Source organism: Epinephelus lanceolatus, chromosome 13, assembly GCF_041903045.1.
Source record: "Epinephelus lanceolatus isolate andai-2023 chromosome 13, ASM4190304v1, whole genome shotgun sequence".
NCBI classification, from domain to species: Eukaryota; Metazoa; Chordata; class Actinopteri; order Perciformes; family Serranidae; genus Epinephelus; species Epinephelus lanceolatus.
Genome location: NC_135746.1, coordinates 4,593,007 through 4,615,629, shown reverse-complemented (window position 1 = coordinate 4,615,629; position 22,623 = coordinate 4,593,007). Strand labels below are relative to the sequence as shown.

At 42.7% G+C, this 22,623-nt stretch overlaps 1 protein-coding gene across 3 annotated transcripts in view; it reads left to right on the top strand.

Annotated features, from left to right (window-relative positions):
• plcb4b (phospholipase C, beta 4b) overlaps nucleotides 1-22,623 on the top strand; it is a 147,987-nt gene that overhangs the window by 91,652 nt on the left and 33,712 nt on the right. For all 3 annotated transcript variants that reach the window (XM_033649149.2, XM_033649148.2, XM_078173673.1), the window contains 7 exons: nucleotides 7,231-7,374; nucleotides 14,235-14,314; nucleotides 18,539-18,592; nucleotides 18,692-18,773; nucleotides 20,468-20,568; nucleotides 21,013-21,070; nucleotides 22,025-22,133. In XM_033649149.2, the coding sequence (XP_033505040.1) occupies nucleotides 7,231-7,374; nucleotides 14,235-14,314; nucleotides 18,539-18,592; nucleotides 18,692-18,773; nucleotides 20,468-20,568; nucleotides 21,013-21,070; nucleotides 22,025-22,133 (628 nt within the window). The remainder of the gene's footprint in view (nucleotides 1-7,230; nucleotides 7,375-14,234; nucleotides 14,315-18,538; nucleotides 18,593-18,691; nucleotides 18,774-20,467; nucleotides 20,569-21,012; nucleotides 21,071-22,024; nucleotides 22,134-22,623) is intronic.

Sequence of the window (22,623 nt, the reverse complement as noted above, 5' to 3'; positions counted from 1 at the left end):
TCCACTGGTGAGCTAATGTTAGCCTTGTTCACTCTGCACTGCACACCAGCTGGTTTGAGTAAGCTAGCTAGCAGGGTAGCTAATTCGGGTGTACCGCTGATAACGCTGTCTTGGAAGACATAGCTGCAAAAACGCCACCCTCCAGTCTCCGGAGGTTTCCACAGCAAGACTGTTGGGTTGGGACGGCATTACTCTGGGCCCCCAGAAACTCTGCTCAGCCTTGCAGCAGAGTCCTGCATGGGTCCAGTTTTCAAGATCCGCCCCGCCCCGACCCGGCGACGTACAAACCCGCACCCGAACTGCAAACCCGCGCATCAGGCCAATTAGTACTGCAACCCGGTCCGACCCGTTGAAACACGACCCGCAGCCCGACCCGTAACCCGGATTTAAAGTAATCATTTTGGGTCATATTGGCTGAATATTGAACAGCATATCGCCACAGTTAAGGTGCCAGTGAGTAAACAACGACCTGAATGAAGCAGCTCTCACAATAAAAACCTGACTTCAGCTCCATCATCAACCCTTTGTGTTCTTCTCCCATACGAGTGTAAAAGCACTCGTTTGTTACCTTTTAATGCTTTTAAACTTTTAATCTATGTAAAGGAACTTTACATGTGTAATAATAGACTTACTTTCTGTCCAGAGCGACGTTCAGCAGTTACGAGCCGTCACGTGTTTTTAGAATCCATCGAGGAGAGAAGTACTCCATCAGGGAAACACTTCAGAAACATTACAAAGTGATAGTTGTACGTTTTATCTACTTATTTCTCAAATACCTAAATAATTATTTACTGTTTTGGAAGCGGCGCTTGTTAGACGGTGGCAGCCATGTTGATTCTCTCGTCCAATCACAAATTGTGTTATTAGATGGTGAAACGCGTGTAAACAGCTGAACCAATGACCGTTGCGAAATAGCGGAGGCGATCCTCAGAGAGTAAATAATGACCAAGATAGTTATCTGTAGTTTACTGAACTAATGACTGATGTGTTTATCTAAAACCCGCGATCCGACCCGCATGTTATTTTTTCCACCCAGATCCGAACCCGGGAAAAAATGTTTTTTTTTAAAAACCACCCGCAAATCAGCTGTTTTTGCGGGTTCCCGACCCAGTGCAGGATTCTGCCTCGCAGCCACATTCTCCTAGTGGCCATTTTCGGTACTGCAGCAAAAAAGAAATCCCCTGCAGCCCCAAAAGCATTTTCCACATAGACCACCATTTTAAAAGAAATATCTACTGTCAACAGGACACCCCAAACTGTGACAAGGTCATGAATCTTTCTGTTGTGAAATTTTTATATTTGTAAAACTTTTCTTGAGCTAAGAAAAGAGATTAAAATATCCCTGACATCATCACAAGAAAAGCCTTTTGGCTGAGTGGAAACTTGTGGGTGGGACCAGCGGGAAAAACACTACTGGACATATTTAGTGGGCCGCATACTGCAGAAGTAAATTTAAAACTTTTTAGTGCATGTGCCAGGCGAGCAACAACATTGGAATGAATAGGCACCATTTTACCATGAGTGGCGCCGCTAGCTAGCACCCACCAGACCCGGCTGGTGCGCATTGCGTAGCAGCCAAAGCTGACACTAGCTAACCAGTGGAGATCAGAGGGTGGGCAGTGGGAACTTTGTTAATATGGCTAACCAGCTGTCTGTCTCCCACAGACCTGGTTGGTGCGCAGTGCAGTAAACTGAAGAGTAACAGAATCATCCTACAGACCCAAAATATCCTAAATATTCTCAGCGGTTCACCGATTAATGTTGACATTGTTATTCAAATATATAACAAGGCAAAAGATAATATTAAAAAATAAGAAAGAAAAGAATGTAAAACTGTTAAGGTATAAGACTAAAAATACGCAATTTGAACAACTTCACAAGTCACATAAATGACATCATAGCCTTCTCTCTGGCTGAAGCTGTGATGCCTGTGTTTCAAACCAGGACGAGTTTTGCTCGTTCTTTTGCTTTGCAGCTGATAAAAAGAGCAGGAGTTGCTGAATGAAACGCTATGTTGGGTAACATTACAACATAATTTGACTCAACTCCAATTTATTTAAAGCACATTTAAAAACAACTCACACTGACCAAAGTGCTGTACGACAGGAATCAGTGGCTACACGAGAGGCAACATAACTGTCAGGTACACCGCTCATACATTCAGAGACACAATACACAGGTACACATCAGGAGGACTCAAACGCTAATGAATAAAAGTAGGTTTTGAGCCTGGACTTAAATGAGTCAATGGAGGGGGCAGATCTTATTAGGAGGGGATGCTGTTCCACAGTTTGGGGGCAGACACAACAAAAGCACAAGCTCAAATGTTTGAGGAGAAAATTTCCAGAAAAGGTGTTGTTTAATGTTCTCCACCGACACGACTGGTTCCCCAGACTCCTCGTAGCCAAAACTGAATGCCTATCTTTTTTTGTCTATGACAGCAAGCTATCCAGTGACAAATGAGCTGTTGATGTTTTGGCTTATCCATCTTGAGTAGTTAAAGTTAAAAGTCAAAGGCAGTCTGAAGTCTGAGATAGGAAGGGACACAGCCAAGATCTTTGAAACTTAAGGTAGGCCAAGCAGTCAGGATATTTTTCTGCAATATGGCCTCTGATCTTGAAATAAACAATACGTACCAACCAGCTGCATTGTTGTGTATTTTCTGGCAGCATTGTTTTTTTATTTAGCTGGTATGGAGCCAGATACACACCCAAAAACCTGCATGCTTTCTCTGTACATTAAATATTGATTCATGCAGTTTAGCCTCGACAGTGACACATTATGTCTTGGTATTCAGCATCTTGCAGACCAGATGAATTATGAAAGCTGTTACGGGAAACCCCATGTGGACGCCGGCCTCTAATTAGGATGCAAACCTGTCAGGCCACTAAAAGTCAAACACCTGACAGGAGACACTGGTGTGTGTACTGTGTGCTTTAGCATTACCAGGTTGTGTGTGTCCTGTTGACAGCAGGAGATGGTCTGTTTGCTCTGTCCTCCGTGTGGACGTGTGTGTATGTACATGCGTAAGGGCACGTATACAGAAACTGCAGCCTGACAGCAGCTCCTCCTGTTTGTTCAGACGCCGCTCTGTAAGTAGCAGACTAAGAACAACAGAGAGCAGGGCTTCTCCTCAGAGGCTAACGTGGTTACACCGAGCCCCCGAGAGCTGTTTCGGATAATCCAATGAGCGAGAAGAGATGAATGGCCTTGGATGATTGCTGGCTGGGGTTTTAAAACGACAGAACCTGTTGCCTGTTGCTGTTAATTCAATCATATAGCAAAAATGCATTACCGTCTTCCATGGTGACGACGATGGCAGACTGAAACCAGGAAAGATGAGGTGGAGGAGTCGGCTGTGTTTTTGATAGAGAAAATTTTCATGGATTTTCTGTTTCACCAATTGAGCAGGAGTTTGTGGTCATGTCAGGCTGAACTGTGCCGAGGACTGTAGACTATTCTGAGGATAATAAGCAGAGTAACTACAGGTCTTTAAATGTCAGACACGTCATGTCTAATGTCTTATAAAATATGGGCAAGTGAAACCAGGGGTATTCCCTTCGTCAGCATTCAGTAAAGATTTTTGTTATTCATTTTGCCTTAAATTTAAAGTCCTTTTAAATTAGCACATTATTTTGGTTTTCTTATTTGTTGTAGTATGAAGTATTTCACTTCACCAATAGATGTAGTTTGGACGAATAATAGGGTCCATTTTAATTTTCTGTGTTGCCTCACATCATTAGCTGGTCACAGTAAGCACATACACATTTATTTTGGATTTCTGATTTTTCTTGCGTTGCTAAATTATTTATAGCTTTCCGACGTTCATTATGTGCCAGTCAGAATCTTAATCAGTTTGGGGCTTTTTTCTTCTTTTTGACTTGCTGTTTTGATTGTTAATTTTGGTCTTATGTAGTTTTGAAAAGAAAAGATCTTGTGAAATGTTAAGATTTGCCCAGGAGACATCATGACAGGAACATACTTTGAACATCATTCAAAGTATTTTCATTCTCAGCAAAAACCCAACATGTCCAGTAAATAGAAATCTACTTTCAGAGGCCTACCTTGCATTTGCCAAAAATTGAATGACATAAAATGAATGAATGAATAAACTTAATTTATTATTATTTCATGCACAGAGTGCAGCTCAAAGGACTTTACAGTTCAGCCGCAGATACAAACAGCAAAGAGCTAATACCAATTATAATCAATTATGCAGCACTCATTTAAGGACAAATTAGAAAATTAATTAATAAAATATTAAAACAGATAATTGCTAGTTATAGTCTATTAAAAAGATATGTTTTGAGTCATCGTTTTAAACTGTCCACAAGACAAAAATCATATTTTTGTCCTCATTGATTGGTTTTTGGCTTTGAATGAACCAAACTACACACGCACATTTACTTAACTCACAGAAATTACCAGTTAACACCTTGTTAGTTTGGCTTGGGTGGTATCAAGGTATTGCAGTATACCTCCTCTTTCTATTAAACTGGTAGAGAAGCTGTATTGAGGCGATGTGTTGTAGTGTATTACAGTTGACACTAGAGGGCAGTCTCTGCTGGTGCAACAGACAGCTGAGCTGAGAACGATGGCGACTACAAGTGGTGGGATAACGTTACAGGACTGAAAACAGTCAGCTAGCAACAGCAGAGAAAAATCAGGGAAAACATAGCATATGTTCATATCTTAACTGGGTGAATTATATTGACAAAACTAGAGTTGGTGATTTTTGGAACAGTGGAAAGACAAACCAAGATGGTTTTGGTGAGTTTTATTTTGTTTGACAAGGTATGTTACACAGTGAATAAACAAGGCAATTAACCCTTTGAAACCTGGACAACCTAATTTTTTCTTGTGCTGTTTTCAGACACCTTTTGCAAATATTTAAAGGATAACTCAGGCATTTTTCAACCTGGATTGTATTTTCCATGTTTTGTGTCTAAGGCTGCCTTTACACTACCATGTCTTGATGCCCAATTCCGATTTGTTGCCTATATCCGATTTTTCCTGACTGCTGTTTACATGTTCTGTTCACCTTATTTTTCACGGAGACACAGAGGCAAAACAGAACGCAGCCAGCTTTCGTTTTTTTTGTGCGACACTTCCGGTCCAGCACTCTTGACCACTGTGTAAATGTCCCACGGTATTTGCTACAGTGACATTACTGCGCGCATGGAAGTGTTTACATTACTGAAAGCAATTTTAAGGACTAACTTTAAATATTTGAAGTTAATCGTTAAAAAATAAATCGCCTGGAAAGCTGACGCTGCTCCACATAATTTAAAAGGTAACTTAGCCTACACAGAGCTGTGGAAATGTCCGTGCAGCTGCATATTTATTTCTCACAGTTGAGCACACGTTTGGCTGGCGTGCAGAAGCACTGTCTGTGTGTCGAGGGTGCGAGCCGCAGCTTCAGCTGCTCAGGTAGAGAGGCTGTGTAGCCCGGTGTGTTTTTTCGCTGATTCAGTTCTGCAGGTTCTCTGCTGGTACACTGGAGACGGGGATCAAGCAGTTTGTCTCACTCAGGATAGATTGTGCTTTATTTGGTTCATGGTTTTTGATTGACGTGTGATTTATTCGGCTTTCCTTCCTTTCCCTCGCTCATGAGCACGTCATCAAAATGCGCTGTCGTCGCATTATTCATGACGTACGACGTGGATTGCCAGGAAATATCCGATCTGTCTGTTTAGATTACAGACTTACTGGCAGATATCTGATTCATATCCGATATATTTCCACATATGAAGGAGGCCTGAATCTGATCTGACAATATCCGATATCATGCGTTTTTTTCCTGTTTACACGTTCATGTTACAGATCCGATCTTGAACCATGTAGTGTAAAGTAGGCTTAAGTGACTAATGTGAACTACAGTTTTTGAAATTGGTCCAGTATTGAGTGAAAGAGCTGCAGTGAGCAGCTGCAAAACAGGCTGCAGTGTAAACACTTGAGACAATAAAGCACCATCAATTCATGTCCACTATAAGTGTTTCTTTTTGCCACTGACAGGCTCCAATTATTCCAAGTGTCTGACATTATTATGGAAGGGATCCCTACAGAGATAGACCTTTTTGTTAAAGACTAAGATCCTTTTTGTTTAACCAGAAACAGCCCAAACTCACCAGACTCAATTTAAAAAATAAAAACAGTGATTTTATAATTTTGAAAAGACACTTCATTTGAAGTCGACAGAAACAAAATAAAACTCATAAAGACAGTCTTGGTTTGTCTCTCCACTGTTCCAACAATCACCAACTCTGGTTTAGTTGAAATAAAACCTGAATTCATCTAGTTAGTTGGTTCAACAAAAAGGATCTTACTCTTTAACAAAAAGCTCTATCTCTGTAGGGATCCTTTCCATAATGTTGAACCTGACAATTTCACAAAATGTTTTAAAATACTAAGGTTAATTTTAAGCTAGTCTTACTTCTGTGAAAGACTTGGGATTTCTGGCTGTTGTATTTTGCTAATAACTAATAAAACTAAGAGTGCTTGTAGAAAGTAGTGAACTGGCCTCTCACACAAATACTGTCATATACCGTATCCCTGGTGAAATGTCAGGAGGGTTTGACATCAGAAAAAAAAAAAACAGATACCACCCAAGCCTACTATTAGCTTGTCCTCTTAACATTCCAATTTATGCAAGTTACATAATGTTACTCACCACTTGGCAGAGGTGTCTGTGAACCTTCTCCTACCTACTCCAGTAAAGTGGTGTCTGAAGTGACGCTCTCCAGTACTGTGTGTCCAAATCTGGATTCACTGGAACTTTTTTAACAGCTGAGATTTCTTTGAATGGAGAACTGCAATGAGTTCCTCCACGATGGATGCCCAGTATATTCTTCAGCTGACATGGAGCATAAAGACTCCCATGCATGATACATACAGTATATCATGCTTCTTAACATTGTGGGCTTTTCCACAACACCAGTAAACAGCTGCAGTGTCTCTCTAAGCTTCTTTTGCTTTATATTTTCTTGTCAGTGACTATAGACTGCTACAGCACCAGAAAAGGACAATAAAACTTCCCCTTATATTTCTTCATTGATGATTCATGATTCGACCTGGACAGCCTACACCACTGCCTTACCTCTCATTTGTTTTCTTCTTTCTGAGAATGTTTGTCAGTTTGTTGGTGTCCTTATCTTGTTTGTCTGTCTGGTAATTGTCCACCTGTCTATCTGTCAGTGTCTTACTAAACCGTCTTACTCTTTCTTTCCCCAGGACCCAAAGATCTTGTCGTCGTTCGAGGCCATTGGGAAGACGGAGGCAGACTTGGAGGGCTGCATCATCTGCATCTGCAGCGGCACAGACCTGGTCAACCTCAACTTCATGTTCATGGTGGCGGAGAGCCCAGACATAGCCAGGGTAAATATATGCATTCACCTTATTTTCACTGCTCAGTGTGCTTTCGTACTGTTGAGGGAGTGAAATGTTACAATGAGGCCGATGACGACCAGACCTTGAGAATGTATTTGATGTTTTTTCACAGCTTCAGTCAGTGTAGGACAAATCTAACTTGTATTGTATATCTGTATGTACTGGCGATTATTGTAGCCTGAAGATAATTTTGTGTCCTCAGAGAAAGGTTGTGAAATTACTGAAAGAGACTTCATTTAGCTGGCCTCCCACAGATCTGTGTTATATGGCACTTTTTAAAGCTTTCACCAGCCTAACACCAAATGACCTTTCAAGCAATTTCATCGTAGCAGACGAATTTCTAGTGTCAGAATATCATCAGAGATTTACCTGAGTTGTGGTGCACTCCGGTGATCTTGATCGTTTGGGGTAGGGTGGTCTGAACTTTTTCACATCTTGACATTCCAATAAAATCAAACATTGTATTTTCGTAAGTTTTCAGTCTTCGCTCATGCAAATAGTGAAGTTCAGTGACGCCCCAAACACCGTGACAGACCAAGTACATCTCCACCCTTATGGCAGTCGCACTCCCTGAAGACAGTGACCCTCCAACAGGACAGCGCACCATGTAACACTGCAAAAACTTTGTCAGGAATGGCCCCAGAAACGTGACACAGAGCTCAAGGCATTACCTAGCCCTTCAAAATCCCCATATCCCAGTCTAATCAAGCATTCGTGGGAGGTGCTGGTACCCCAGAGATTCTCCTGATCCGCAGTGGGGACTCCTTGGATCGGACTTGGCTCTGACCTGTCAAGGCACCTCTGGGGGTGTCCTGTGGTGTCTGGCACCAGGGAGTTGAATGCAGATTCTCTTTGAATCCTGCGAGTTGTGAGGTGGCGTACCGGCACGTTCCACAGATGCTGATGCACACATGGCACTGTGACGAGATGGTCGATGTTACTCACTCCACCTGCCAGTGGTTTTAATGTTTTGGCTGATCAGTGTAATCTATAAAGATAGACTATATTTGTGTACAAACTTAACATGTTGAATTTTGTTGTCTCAGCTCACTACCAGCCTCTATTGGTTAGCTGTGCAATTTTAGTGGGAGGAGACCGTGGGAATGTGAGGTGAACCGTTTCAATAATTAAGAGTTCTCAGTAAAATAAGTTGAATTTAACACAGACTCTTGTTCGCTCCACAACTCCACCAGTTTCTCCTCCTTTTCTACAGTCCAAGAACTGTGTCTAATTTCCCTTCCCTTAGTCTCTTCCATGTTTACTGTCTATCCTGTTTGCTGCTTCCTGTTTGGTGGCGGAGAGAGCGCAGCTATTGGTGGTTGACGATGTCCACGTTTTAATGTTTTGGCTGAACGGGGTATGTTGATGGTGAATTGACAAGAATACTGTCGACTTATGACGCCTTTTATCTTGTGTTTCAAGAGTACTGTGTTTTGTGGATGCATAAGGAATTGTTAAAGGGAGGTTGGGGTAATATTTTCCCTCAGGAGCAGGATGGGAAATAATCTCAGAAGGAATCTAGTCTTGAAAATAGTGATCCTGCAAGAACCCCAGTCTTTGTAAAATCTTACTGTGTACTAAAACCCACACTGCATGTGTCTAGATTAGTGCTGCACGATTAATCTAATCGCAGTTGTAATCATGTTGTCAGGCTGTGCGATTACATAACCGCATAAAAGGCTGCGATTTAATGTAAATAAATGTTAATGTGTGTGCCTGTGAACGTGACTACCTCTCCTGTAGTGTGTGTGTTACGCCCACAAGCTATCCTTGTGTGTGCAGCACGTATGGTCAGGTGACCACCCGGCGTGCAGCAGTGATCAACACAGTCGCTGAAGAAGAGCATGAGCATGACCAGGAGGCGAAAATATGCAATGTCTAATATATGGCGATACTTTAGATTCAGGTACGGCGACGTTGACCAGAAAGACGTGCTGTGTAAAAGTTAAAGTCGCCACGTCCCGCGGCAACACGACCAATGTATATCAGCACTTGAGACAGCACAGAGAAAAGTAGGAAGGATGCATGCAAGAGAAAGCCGAGCTGAGTAACGTTAAAGACAAAGAGACAACTGAAAGCCACCAGAGCCTCATACAATAACATTCAAGCACAATTACGCAAACATTTGTAAGTGTCACGGGCGCCCGAACGCAACACAGGCTCCGCTCCGCTGTGTGAGCAGCGTGTTTGACTGTGCTCAGTCTGTTGATGGTCATTTACACACTGTCCATAACAATAACTATGTCAGGTCAGGTCAGTGCCCCCCTAATATAATGTAGGGGAAACACTGAATCAAGCAAGAAGATTTTTTTTTATCTTATTGCAATCACAAATCGCAATATTGTCCACTCAAATCGCAATCGCACATTTTTATCAAATCGTGCAGCACTAGTCTAGATGTGAGACGGTGTCACACTTTAGTGGTTTAAGTCTTTTCAAAGTCTACACATGAGTATCACAACCCACGATGCAGGTGAGGCCAACGCTTAGATGTTCACGATGGTCAGAAAACCATATGTGGGCTGGAAACAAAGCAGATGTGAACTCTGCTGAGCACCTGGAGTACACCGTTAATTCATTCAACATCTCCACATCATGTGAAGGCTAAAAGAACCCCGACACAGCAGATATTTATTTCAGAAACAAAGCAAATTGCGAGGTGAATGGTTCATATGCTAACTCCTACACGAGGCCTTGGTTCAGTCTGATAAATAGACACATTTGAAATGAGTCATTTCTCTCTCTCTCACCTCATCTCTGTTTCCCCGTGTCCCTCCTGCACTCAGGCTTTGGCTGTTATTTTCTGATCCTTTTTGTCTCGCTCTTAGTCTGCTCTCTCTCTGTTTTTCATCCCACTCATGTAAGAAAAAGCTCAGTGAGAAGTCTGCCTGCTGTATCGAGTAGAGAAACACCTCTCCAGCCATCACTTTCTCACTCATCAATTCATGTTTGTTTTGGACTCAGGCAGACGACACCTTCTTCTCGGTCTCTCACTTTAATCAGCAGACGTTATTATTGCTGACCCCTGCTGGCAGACCATCAAACATTGTACTCATCCTGTACAGCTCACAATATACAACTGTATCTGCAGATTAAATGTCAGTTTCCTGGAGCTGAATCGATTGGAAGATTAATACTCCTCAGATGAACCAAAAAATTGTGGTGTCAGGTTTGGTGTGATGGAAATGCTTTACACTAAGAATTAAATCCAGTGTTCCTCATGAGAACGTAAGCATCATTCTATATTTTACTTATCATCAACAAATCCTATGAACAGACCAAACCCCGCCTCACCCTGTCTGTGGTACTTGGCTCCAAAAAATAAAATGAATAATTAAAATGAGTCACAAATGTTTAACTTAATTTTTCAAAGTCGAAGTAATTTCCTACAGCAGCTGGGCACTGCAGTTTTTATACAACACTACCCATTTGTTGGGGACTATTTTTAGCCACAGATTAATCCACATTTGGTATGCTAGTAAGTATTTACGGCAGCAGGATGGTGTATGTGGGATTGGCTTAAAATAAACTACAGTGCCCATGTACGTCATCGTAAAAAAAAAAAAAAAAAAAAAAAAATCCATGTCACCCAGGGCAACAGCGTGGCTCACTGGAGTGTTTTTAGTTTTTGGACAACAATGTAGGTCTGTGGCAAAGAGGGATAAATGTTATCAGGCTTCAGCTACACAGCTAAAACATCTTAGTCGGATAAATTCATTGGCTTCATTTACCTGCACAAAATATTCCAGTTTTTGCCCTTATCTTGAAAAGGTCAGTGGTCCTACTAAGCTCTTAACACGACTAATGAAAATGAATTTTCCACTAATGATCCTGTTACAGTGCAGCTGTGCATACTTCAGTTAACTTGCCCTAACGTTGTCGAGCACGTCAAAATGCGGGTAAGTGAAACGGCACGGGGCAGTTTGCTTTTTTGCATCGAAATACAAAGTTTCTGACTCAATTGACTGTGTGAATGCAGCCTCCCTCTTTCGCCCTACGCCGTAATCTGACGTGCACCTCCCCAGAAATGTAACTACACGTTGCAGCAACGCAGACCTCCTGTCTGTTTCTGTGAGCTGAAACCATTTCCCTCAGTGGAAACAAAGCTTTTATTTACTTTAATTTCACAGATAAGAAACAATAAATTGTGAAGACAATAAAGCCTCCACTAAAATAGCATTTTAAGTCTTGTGTGTGATTTATCCTGGCTTCATATGAGCAGAGTAACTCCATGGTCATCGCTAGGCTAATTTATACAATGTAAAATGTCATTGGCTTGTGCTAATAACGTTAGCATGTTGTATTTGTCTGTGAATGCTGTGAGTTATAGTGAAGCTGATTTGTGTACTTATGTTTGTCTCTATTAAACCATGTTTAATGTGTGTTTAATGTGTGTTTTGAATCAACTAAACTTCAAAGCACTTCACCGAAATCTAGGTTTAGGAGTAGGCTATGGCTCAGACTCTGTTGCACAAGTATAATCCTGCTTAACAGTATGACGTCATATTTTAACAAGTTGAAATAATATGCAAGTATTACGATACAAATTTTTCAAATCGTATTAGAAATTATACCAGTATTTTCATGAACAAATGATAGGGTGCACCCCTACCGTCAAGATAGAAGATTAAGATTTGTGACCCTACCATCTTAATGTGGCAGCAGAAATCCAGACTCATCAGACCAGGCAACGTTTTTCCAATCTTCTATTGTCCAGTTTTGGTGAGAAAACCCGTGTGAATTGTAGCCTCAGTTTCCTGTTGTTAGCTGACAGGAGTGGCACCTGGTGTGGTCTTCTGCTGCTGTAGCCCATCTGCTTCAAGGTTGGACAAGGTGTTGTTGCTTCAGAGATGCTCTTCTGCACACCTTGGTTGGAACCAGTGCTTATTTGACTTCCTGTTGCCTTTCTATCATCTTGAACCAGTCTGGCCATTCTCCTCTGACCTCTGGCATCAACAAGGCATTTTGGCTCACTGGATATTTTCTCTTTTTGGGACCATCCTCTGTAAACCCTAGAGATGGTTGTGCTGAAAATCCCAGTAAATACTCAGACCAGCCCGTCTGGCACCAACAACCATGCCACGTTCAAAGTCACTGAAATCACCTTTCTTCATCATTCTGATGCTCCGTTTGAACTTCAGCAGCTCGTCTTCATCATGTCTACATGACTACATTGAGATGCTGCCACGTGATTGGCTGATTAGCTATTAGAGTTAAGGAGCAGTTGAACAGGTGTACCTAAAAAAGTGACCAGTGAGTGGAATGCTCCTAAATCCCAAACAACACGACATATCCCACATGTCTCAATCAGAAAATGCTTCATTCGGGAAAAGGCCAAATTCAGAATAACCAAACAGAATACACTGTTTACATGACCCATATCAAATTTAATTGGGAAAATGGGAATTGTTGAAAATAAAAGGTACAGGATATTGCCAGCTTTATCCATTAACCAGCAGCTTTAAGACAAAGAAAAGAAAAGAGAAGAAAGAAAACAGTAAAAGTGAGCTATCTTGTATTTAGTGCCAAACCCTGTGTGGCCCAGAGGCTCTGCTGTAATTGAAAGACATGAAGCCAAAGCAAGAAAAAGCACTCTGACAACTTAAAGTGAGCGTAATTCCCCTCAGCCTCGGGGTTGTCAATCCAGAGTAAATAACATACAAGTCGTTTTTTTTATACGACTTTACGTCTGTGTCATCGTCTGTGTCTCCTACTATTGTTTGTCTATGAAGATTGCTGAGGAAAGTAAAAGGAGCCCACTGGCAGCAACACAGCACAACAAGAATGATTAACATAGCTAGCCTTGAGGAAAATATTTTTATGCACTGTATTTAAAGATGTCAGATCCCTCAACAACAAACGCAAATGTCCCCAGAAATAAAAATCACAACCGGTTTCGGACCAAACTGTAAATGCATGTTGTGTGCGCCGGCACAGATCTGTTTATCTGGCACTGCAGCGTTGGTGTTTATGCATCTCTCATGAGAGGCTGTTTTTGTGGTGATGGGTGTTATAAATGATGTTTGCGCTCCAGAGAGCTCACCGCCACGGGGCTGCCAATGATATTCCTGCAGCAGCCTTCAGCAAAGAGCCACACACACATACACACACACACACACATACACATAGATCCAGGTACACGTCCTCGTCCCCCACATATTTATTCCTGCCATTCCTGTCCCCCTCCCTCTCTGTCATACACACACAGACAAACACACCATGACACCATCACCACTTCCCAGCATGCAGGTGGCCCTAAGTATCAGACCTTGGGAGGTGACAGAGTTATTTACATCAGCCGACACGCTCACACACACACACACACACACAGCTTCACGGACGCCACATGCCCAAACAGACGACCCCTGCTGCACCCGTTATCTTGTTTAATGTTGTTATAATGATGTCGGTAATAATTTTCTGTGGTAGACGGAGCACAAAGACGGAGAGTTAGAGCCAGAGACATTCTGAGATAGAGATTGTTCAGGTTTTCGTCTTCAGTGACGTGTGTGTCGATGCAGTCAGCAGTGTATTCATGTAAAGTTCCAAGGCCTTCTCTAACTGTTTGTTTACTGTCACTGTCTAGCCTTGTAACAGCCCACTGTGGTTATCACTGTGTGTATATATTGTGTGTGTGTGTTCCTGATAGTCCTGACAAGGAGCTTGCCCGTTTGTGTGTGTGTGTGTGAATTAAGAGGCAATTGGATTGCTTGTGTTTATTTCCCCAAAGACACTCACTTCTAAACACAATGCACTCTCTCTCTCAGCTGCTGTTTGTGTGGGCTGTGGTTGGTGAGTGTGTTGAGGGTGTGTGTGTGTCCTGAATACTTGCGCTTGTTTGTTTGCAGAAGTGGATCGAGGGTTTGAGGTCAGTGATTCACAACTTTAAGGCCAACAACGTCTGTCCAATGACCTGCCTCAAGAAACAGTGAGTGCATTTTACAGCACACTCACAGCATGTCTTAATGATCTCGTGTTGATCATCTGAAGTTTCAGTTTCAAAGGAATACTTCAGCCCCTGGATGACCGTTTGTGTATCAGTTACTCACCCTGTGTTCTGTTGAATTTGTGATAAAAACTTTGCTTTTCTCTAATGCCTCCAAGGTGAACGAAGAATCAGTTAGTACAGTGGTGCCCAACTAGTCCAGATTTCTGCTTAGTCATTAGTTCAACGTCCACACAGTTTAATACATTCAGCATCATACTTGTGTTTGGCCATGACATCGAGCTAGTTTGCCGTCTCTGTCAAGTAGCTGTCTGTTAGTCACTCAGTCTACAGCAAGAAACAGCACGTCAAAATAAAAGCTCTGTGCCAGAAATTCACTGTACTTCAAAATAAAGCATGTTTTTTACAAACTTGGCACATTCACAAGCCACTTGGGGTCCATCCAGAATGGACCTGTGACCTACTTTTAACACTGAATCATTCAGCCTGTGTAACATTGAATTTGCTATTAAAACTTTGTCTCGCATGTCTCCACAGTGAGCGAAGAATCCAAAAACTGAGATAGTTTACTGATGAATTGAAGTCATAGGAGTCCGCTTAAACTATGTCAAAACATCCATTTACACATTTACACTCACACAGCTCGTGCAGTATAATCCAGGTCTCATTTATCCAGTCGTTCGCAGGTTATCACCCAAACACATGTATTTTTTGCTGAAACCGTTGTATTTTATTAGAGAATCCATTAAGCCAGACTCCATTGACAAAAACAGTAATTTAACCTTGCTGAACACAGGAGTTGCTGGTCTACTGCTGCCTTGGTCAGATAGTTTGTTTGAGTCATTGTGTGTGACAAGTACTATTCAGCGGCTGGGATGAGAATCAGCACCTCCTAGTCTGAGGCCATGGTCCTCAGCCGGAAAAGGGTGGATTGCCCACTCCAGGTCGGCGGGGAGGTCCTGCCTCAGGTGGAGGAGTTTAAGTATCTCGGGGTCTTGTTCACGAGTGAGGGTAGGATGGAGCGGGAGATTGACAGGCGGATTGGAGCGCCGTCAGCAGTGATGCAGGCACTTAACCGGTTCGTTGTGGTGAAAAGGGAGCTTAGCCAGAAAGCGAAGCTCTCAATTTACCGGTCGATCTACGTCCCAACCCTCACCTATGGTCATGAGCTCTGGGTAGTCACCAAAAGAACGGGATTGCGAGTACAAGCGGCCAAAATGAGTTTCCTCCGCAGGGTGGCTGGGCTCAGCCTTAGAGATAGGGTGAGGAGCTCGGACATCCGGGAGGGACTCGGAGTAGAGCCGCTGCTCCTCCACGTCAAGAGGAGCCAGTTGAGGTGGTTCCGGCATCTGGTAAGGATGCCTCCCGGACGCCTCCCTTGGGAGGTGTTTCGGGCGTATCCAACCGGGAGGAGACCTCGGGGCCGCCCCAGGACACGCTGGAGGGATTACATCGCCCGGCTGGCCTGGGAACGCCTCGGGGTTCCCTCGGAAGAGCTGATGGAAGTGGCTGGGGAGAGGACTGTCTGGGCTTCTTTGCTGAGGCTGCTGCCCCCGCGACCCGGACCCGGATAAACAGAGGACGACGAGTACGAGTACTATTCGGAAGGGATTAGTTTTAGATAGGGATGTGGACTAATGTCAGTTTACCACAGGATGTCTGTAATATAACTGTCCAGTTCGCATGGGACAAGAAATCACCATAATTCTACCAGAGATGGGAGTGATAACTCGGTTTGCGCCCTGGCGTCACCTCCCTGTCAGCATGTGCGTGCTACGTTGCTTCCTGTAAGCATCAGCTGAAGGATAATAATAATTAATGATTAGCACAATATGAAATATTGCCCATGATCAGGATTGTGTGTACACAACGATTAGCAATATAGATTTATATTAGGCCGACCTAACACAACCAGAAGTCTCGTGGCTCTGAAAAGTCCTTTCTGACCTTTTTGATTGGTCTCCTATGTAGGGACTATCACGACTGCCGACAACACTGAATGCTTCTTCAAGTGCCTCCATCGAAAAAACGTGGAAAACTAGTTGTAAACACGGAAAAACGGTTGTAAACAGGACGTGACAAAATATTTACGTTATTTTTCTCCGGGCCGTTTTACAGACGGTAAAAGTCGCCGTAATTATTACTGACCTTATCCGTCATGATCAGATACATGAAGCGTTCGGACGGGACTAAAATCCCTGGTAATAATTACTTTATCCCACGTCTCCACATTAAACTAATCCCATCCGAATAGGGCTTTAGAGCCATTTCTAGCAAGCCCTAGTTTCCTATTATTTTTTGAGTCACTTAAATGCACCAGCTGACCTGGCATCTTGGGAACCTTTAATTAAAGGCAGGTGTGTTGAAGTGCACGTGGAGCATGGAAGACGCCACAGGGTTACAGTCTTTAACCGCTTCCTGTTTGGTTAATCTTAGTTTTTATTGTTTGATGAAGTCGTTAAATACCCCGTTGGTTTGAACTTTGTTTTTGGAAAGGCCTGTTTTTTAGGGGAATGTTTGGGGATTTTTGTTTACATTTTTTAAACGCGACAGTCAAGACCATAGTGTCATCCTGCAAATCAATCAGCTCTTAAACCAACCGACGCACCTGGATCATCAAACAGTGAGTAAAACTTAACCAGACGGTGAGTTTAACATATCTCCCGTTATAGCGTCTGTGTGTGGCTTTTTTCAACCTGTGTAGAAGCCGCAATAGTGTCTTTGGTGTTTGAAAGTGTTAAGATTCACCAAAGCCACACAATAACACAAACTACCGTAAAACTCGGAATATAAGTCGCACTGGCATGTAAGTCGCAGTCTATTTTTTCAGGTCTCAAACAGGGAAAACAAGGTTTTATATTACTATTTGTTAATAAAAACGTTATACAAGTTATTCCTACACTGTTTGCCTTTATTTTTTATTTGAAACACATTCAAAACACAATAACCTCTTAAGGAGTTTTGGTTACTTTTCAGATTGCAATTTTCCAAACAACCTCTTCCGGAAATAAAATTACGGTATAACAACATCGGTCAGCTTTCAGTGAAAATGTAGTGTAAAAATAAATAAAATCCTATTGTCTGTCCTGTTTATTGCTTGGGCACTGTTATTTACGTGACAACACCTGAACATAACACGCACAGACACACATTGGCTGTTTGTTTCTACCTCTCCCCTTGCTGGAAGTCTCGGACCTCCAGCCGCCCGCCTCCGCCTTGATTAAACGCTGAAAATAAAATAAAAGAGGGAGACAGGTTTTTCCTATTTTATCTTATTTTGTTATATTTCTCCCTCTCCTCTCGCTAGAAGCGTCGGACCTCCCGCCTCCCGCTCCTGTCTCAAACACGGAGGTCTCCCTCTCCGCAGCTGAGCACCCACGGCGCACGCCCGGCCTGTTAAATAGCCTGTAACCACTGTGTGACACAAACTCAGTGCTTTGGTCATTAAATAATGGGTTTGGTTTCGGACAGAAATACGCTGCCCGTGCTGCACTCTAACGCACACACACACAAACACACGGAAAACCGGACATTATCATCAGTTTATAAAAGACCCCTGGACGCCCCAGACGGGACGTGAAAGGTGGACATGTCCGGGCAAAAGAGGACGTTTGGTCAGCCTAACGTAGCGCCATCTTGTGGGTCAAATTACCTATGTCAGCATTTACCTTGGTCTATAGGTCGCACCGGTCTATAACCCGCACCCAACTTTTTAGATGAAAAAAAAAGGGGGAAAAAAGTGCGACTTACACACCAAGTTTTATGGTAACTGATTGAGGCCGTGGTAGACCAGCAGCTCCTGTGCTCAGCAAGGTAAAATTACTGTTTTTGTCAATGAAGTCTGGCTTTGAAGAGAGGATAGATAAGTTTTACTTTGTTTAGCTTTAAATACGAAAGTTGAGAGTTTGTAGACGGATGTTTTTATATAGTTTTGGTGTAAACACGAACCCATATGACTTTCATCAAGAATTTTCTCTGTTTTTGGATTCTTCGTTCACCTTGGAGGCATTAGAGAAAAGTTTTAATCACAAATTCAACAGAACACAGGGTGAGTAACTGATACACAAACGATCATTTAGGGAGTGAGGTATCCTTTCAGTTTAGTTTGTTTTTCTCAAGTGCATATGTGATAAAATGCTGGTAAGAAATCTGCCTTTTCTCTGATCTGTGCTCATCTGTGTGTTTTTATTTCTTCCTCTTATTTAGTTGGATGAGAATGTGCTTCCTGACCAATGTGAATGGGAAGATTCCTGTGAGAGGGTAAGAGTTAATTAATGGGCTTTGTGGTCAACCACTGGGTCGTCCCATTTCACTCTGGTTCATCTAAACTATTCCAACTGTCTCTCTCCCCTCTCACAGCATTACTCGAACATTCGCGTCAGGAAAGACAGAGAAGGGGATCTTTCAGGCTCTAAAGGATCTTGGCCTTCCCAGTGGAAAGGTCAGACAGCACTGACTGTAGCGGTCAGATGGAGCATATGTGGCACTTTAAAGGGACAGTTCACCCCAAAATCAAAAGATACATATTTTCCCTCTTAGCTGTAGTGCTGTTTATCAGTCTAGATTGTTTTGGTGTGAGTTGCCACATGTTATCGGCCGTGGAGATTTCTGCCTTGTCTTCAATATAATGGAACTAGATGGTACTCTGCGCCAAAAAAAACATTTCAGCAGCAATGTTTCTTTTTAGAAATCATGACCCAGTTACTCAAGATAATCCACAGACCTTGTTGTGAGCAGTTTCATGTAGGAACTGTTTTCTTTTTACTAACTACGGCTGATATTTTCAGCTTGGCATGTGACGATACCAGAAATTTAATAGTTGATGCCAGTACTCGTCAAATTTAAGGATTTTCAATACCCAATTCGATACAGCAGCAAAAACAAACAAACAAAAAGTTACGTAATCCCGTGTATATAAATATACACTCCTATATTGAAAGTATTTCAATTAACTTTAATGTAAATTTTGATGATCACTCTTGAAAGCAAACATCTAGTTTTTGTAAAGAGATTTTATAGGTGAGGAAATCGTATATTAATACATAGCCTACAGTATATTAACATATTTCTCCTCCATTGCAGTTGTCATTCTTGTTCACGTAAAATGTGACTGCTGGTCTTTGTGGGACGCTGTTTGTCCCGCCTCTTCTCCACCGTGACTGGACGGCTGTGTAAAAAGTAACATCAACTATCACAGCCTTTTACCCAAAGCTTTTCAGCCCTCAGCAACCACAAAAAACACCAAGCGCTCAGCGGTCCGTGCCGCTGGCATTTGTAGCATGGTGTACAGTGTGTTCCACAGTGCGGCGGTCATGAGTGATCAGTTGATTGCATTACAGCTGATAAGATCAGATGGATGGATAAGAGGAGGAGCTGCTGCGGAGGCCAGTGAAAGCAAATGTTAAGACCCAGAGCAGTGAGCAGCTGCGTTTCACTTTCACTGCACCTGGTGTTCTGCTGCTCCGCCTGTGCACAGAGTACGCTCTGTGCTCGGAGAGTGTGGTAATGAATAACTGACTGTACATATATATATATATATATATATATATATATATATATATATATATATATATATATATATATAAATTCAAACAGCACTCCTAATGAACAGTCCATCTCCAAATATACAAAATCAGGGCTGTCACAAATAAATGAATGTGTGGGAAACCCTGGTGTAAACACAACACGCAGTGCTCCAGTTGCAAAGATTTAACCTCAGAAAAACACACTTCACAAACGATAGATGAGTTGAGGAGCATCTGCCTTCCACGTGTTGTTCTCCCGTGCTGGTAGACGTTCTTCTTCCTTTGGCATTTAATGGCAGACTAGAACACTTGCAGGCGTATCTGCTTCCCTGTCAGGTCCGACAGAATTGCCTCCCTGGTACTTACGGTACTAAAGAAAAACTAGGACTGTTATGTTTTCAGAATCATGCATCAACTTGGTGCCAAAGTAACGGCTCTTGTGACAGCACCGTCTCCAGCATTCAGCAACTCAAAAGTATCTAGATGGATAAATATTACCACAGGTAAGAGGAAATGCATGTACTTTAGATTTTGGGGTGAACTGTCCCTTTTAAACAGTAGGTTTAAAGCTCTCATGCTAACGAACAGCGGGCTTGTTTACCCTCCACAGAACGATGAGATTGAACATGCAGATTTCACCTTTGACATTTTCTACGCACTCACACAGAAGATCTGCCCTCGCACAGACATCGAGGAACTCTTCAAGAAGATGTGAGTCTCCTTTACTTTCAACCTGCCTGCTGTTTTAATACCTCCAAATCTATACTAGAACATGATCAATCCTCCAAATAACTTACCAGTAGCACCCTTGTATTGTTTACATGTGCCTGAACAGAACACTGATACATCCTCTGTTAAATATTCCCTGAGTGTGAGCTACTGCACCTGGTTGGAAATAATCAGGACAGTGTTTCTGCGCCTGCTGCACTAACTACGTCTGGACAGCCTAACCTGCTTCCACAGTTCAACATTAATTATGAGTGACAATTAACATGTTAATACTAAACATGTAACATTTAAGTTTGATCCCGTTTTATAAAGATTGCTTTCTAATTTTAATTGACTGACTGACAGTGTGGATGACTGTGAGAGTGTCTCTCTCTCTTTAAGAAGCGTAACATTTTGTTTTTGTTTTTCTAATTAATTCCTTTGCAGCAATGGGAACAAAAGTGATTATTTAACTGTAGACCAGTTAGTCAGCTTTCTGAATGAAGTAAGCTCTTTATCATTCATTAACTTCTCTGTGTTTTGCTTGCCGTCTCTGCAACCCCCCCCCCCCCCCCCCCCCCCCCCCCGACCCTGCCTCTGGGTAGAAGTTGCCCTCCAGTCTGGACTGCACATCAGCCGACGCTCTTTAAAACTCCATTAACGACAACAACAAAGACAAACTATTTAACCTCCAGTCAACCTGCAAGGGCAACTTCCAACCAGCTTCCCCTGTTCTGCATTCCCGCCCTCATCCTGTTCCCCGTGTTCTCCCTACCGCGGCTTGCCTCCTCGTGTCTGATTGGTGTTGCCATGGCAACGGGAGGGTAGAGGTTTCCGTCCTGTTGCTTCCTGCTCGGCTCATCTCGTTTCCTGCTGTCTGTGTTTGCTCCTCTGTGGCCGTGCTCTTCTGTTTGGATGAATACCTGCTTAGTTCCCGCCGCTGTGAAGTCGCCGTGTGTGTGTGCGTGTGTGTTTGTGTGTGTCGCTGCTTCATGCCCAGTCCCTGTGCATCACGCCAAACGAGCCAAAGCTTTGGTTAGATTAATTCCCACCTGGCTTTGTGAGTGGGCACTGGCATTATAAGGATGTTTTGATTCTGTTTGTGTTGTTGAAGTAGAGCTGTCTTGAACCTCTCCAACACGTACCACTTCCTGCTTTTAAGCAAACACTTGATCACTGCACCTGTTCGTGTGGCGCACAGTTTACTTTGAACATTTTAGAATAAATAAATTCTGCTTAGATCCTTTTTATACCTGAGTGCTCTCCATTTAAAGCCACATAATTATTAAAAGCAGTGTTGATTAACTTGATATGAATCAAAGTACCTTTTCCCATGATGCATTGAGTCGGCCCGTGTCCTGTGTGTCAGTGAAAGGTGTTTTTGTAGTAGATCCAGTTTGTTTGGAACAAGCAGACCGTATGTTTGTGGGTTAATCTGTGTGTACCTGTTGCCCTTTAGAACCAGCGTGACCCTCGGTTAAACGAGATCCTGTTCCCGTTCTACGACCCCAAGAGAGCCATGCAGATCATCGAGAAGTACGAGAGAGACGACGAGCTGAAGAAAAAAGGTAGAGGAGAGGCGTAGTGGGCGACAGGAGGCAGAGAGATATTTTAGGCTGTGCTGCCATCTGCCTGTGTACTTCTGAGACTACTGTATGTTACATCAGGTTATTAGCAAAGTGTCAGCCTCTTCCCCTGTTCAGTAACACTTTATATTAAGGTACACATATTCACCCATTAACTAGTTTCTTATTTTATGCATGTTAGTATGATATTCGCTCTTTAGTAGTCATTACAAAGAACTAATTAATGCCTTATGCTGCATGGCTATATTCTACAGCTACGAGGCCATTAAGAGTTTTCCCTCAATAAAATCCTAATTACAGCTTATTGATAGGAAGTAAGCCTCAAGCGAGGGAGTTCAAGTATCTCTGGGCTTTCTTCACGAGTGAGGGTAGAATGGAGCGTGAGATTGATCAGTGGTTTGGTGCGGCGTCTGCAGTGATGTGGGCGCTGTGCTGGACTGTCGTGGTGAAGAGGCAGCTGAGCAGAAGGCAA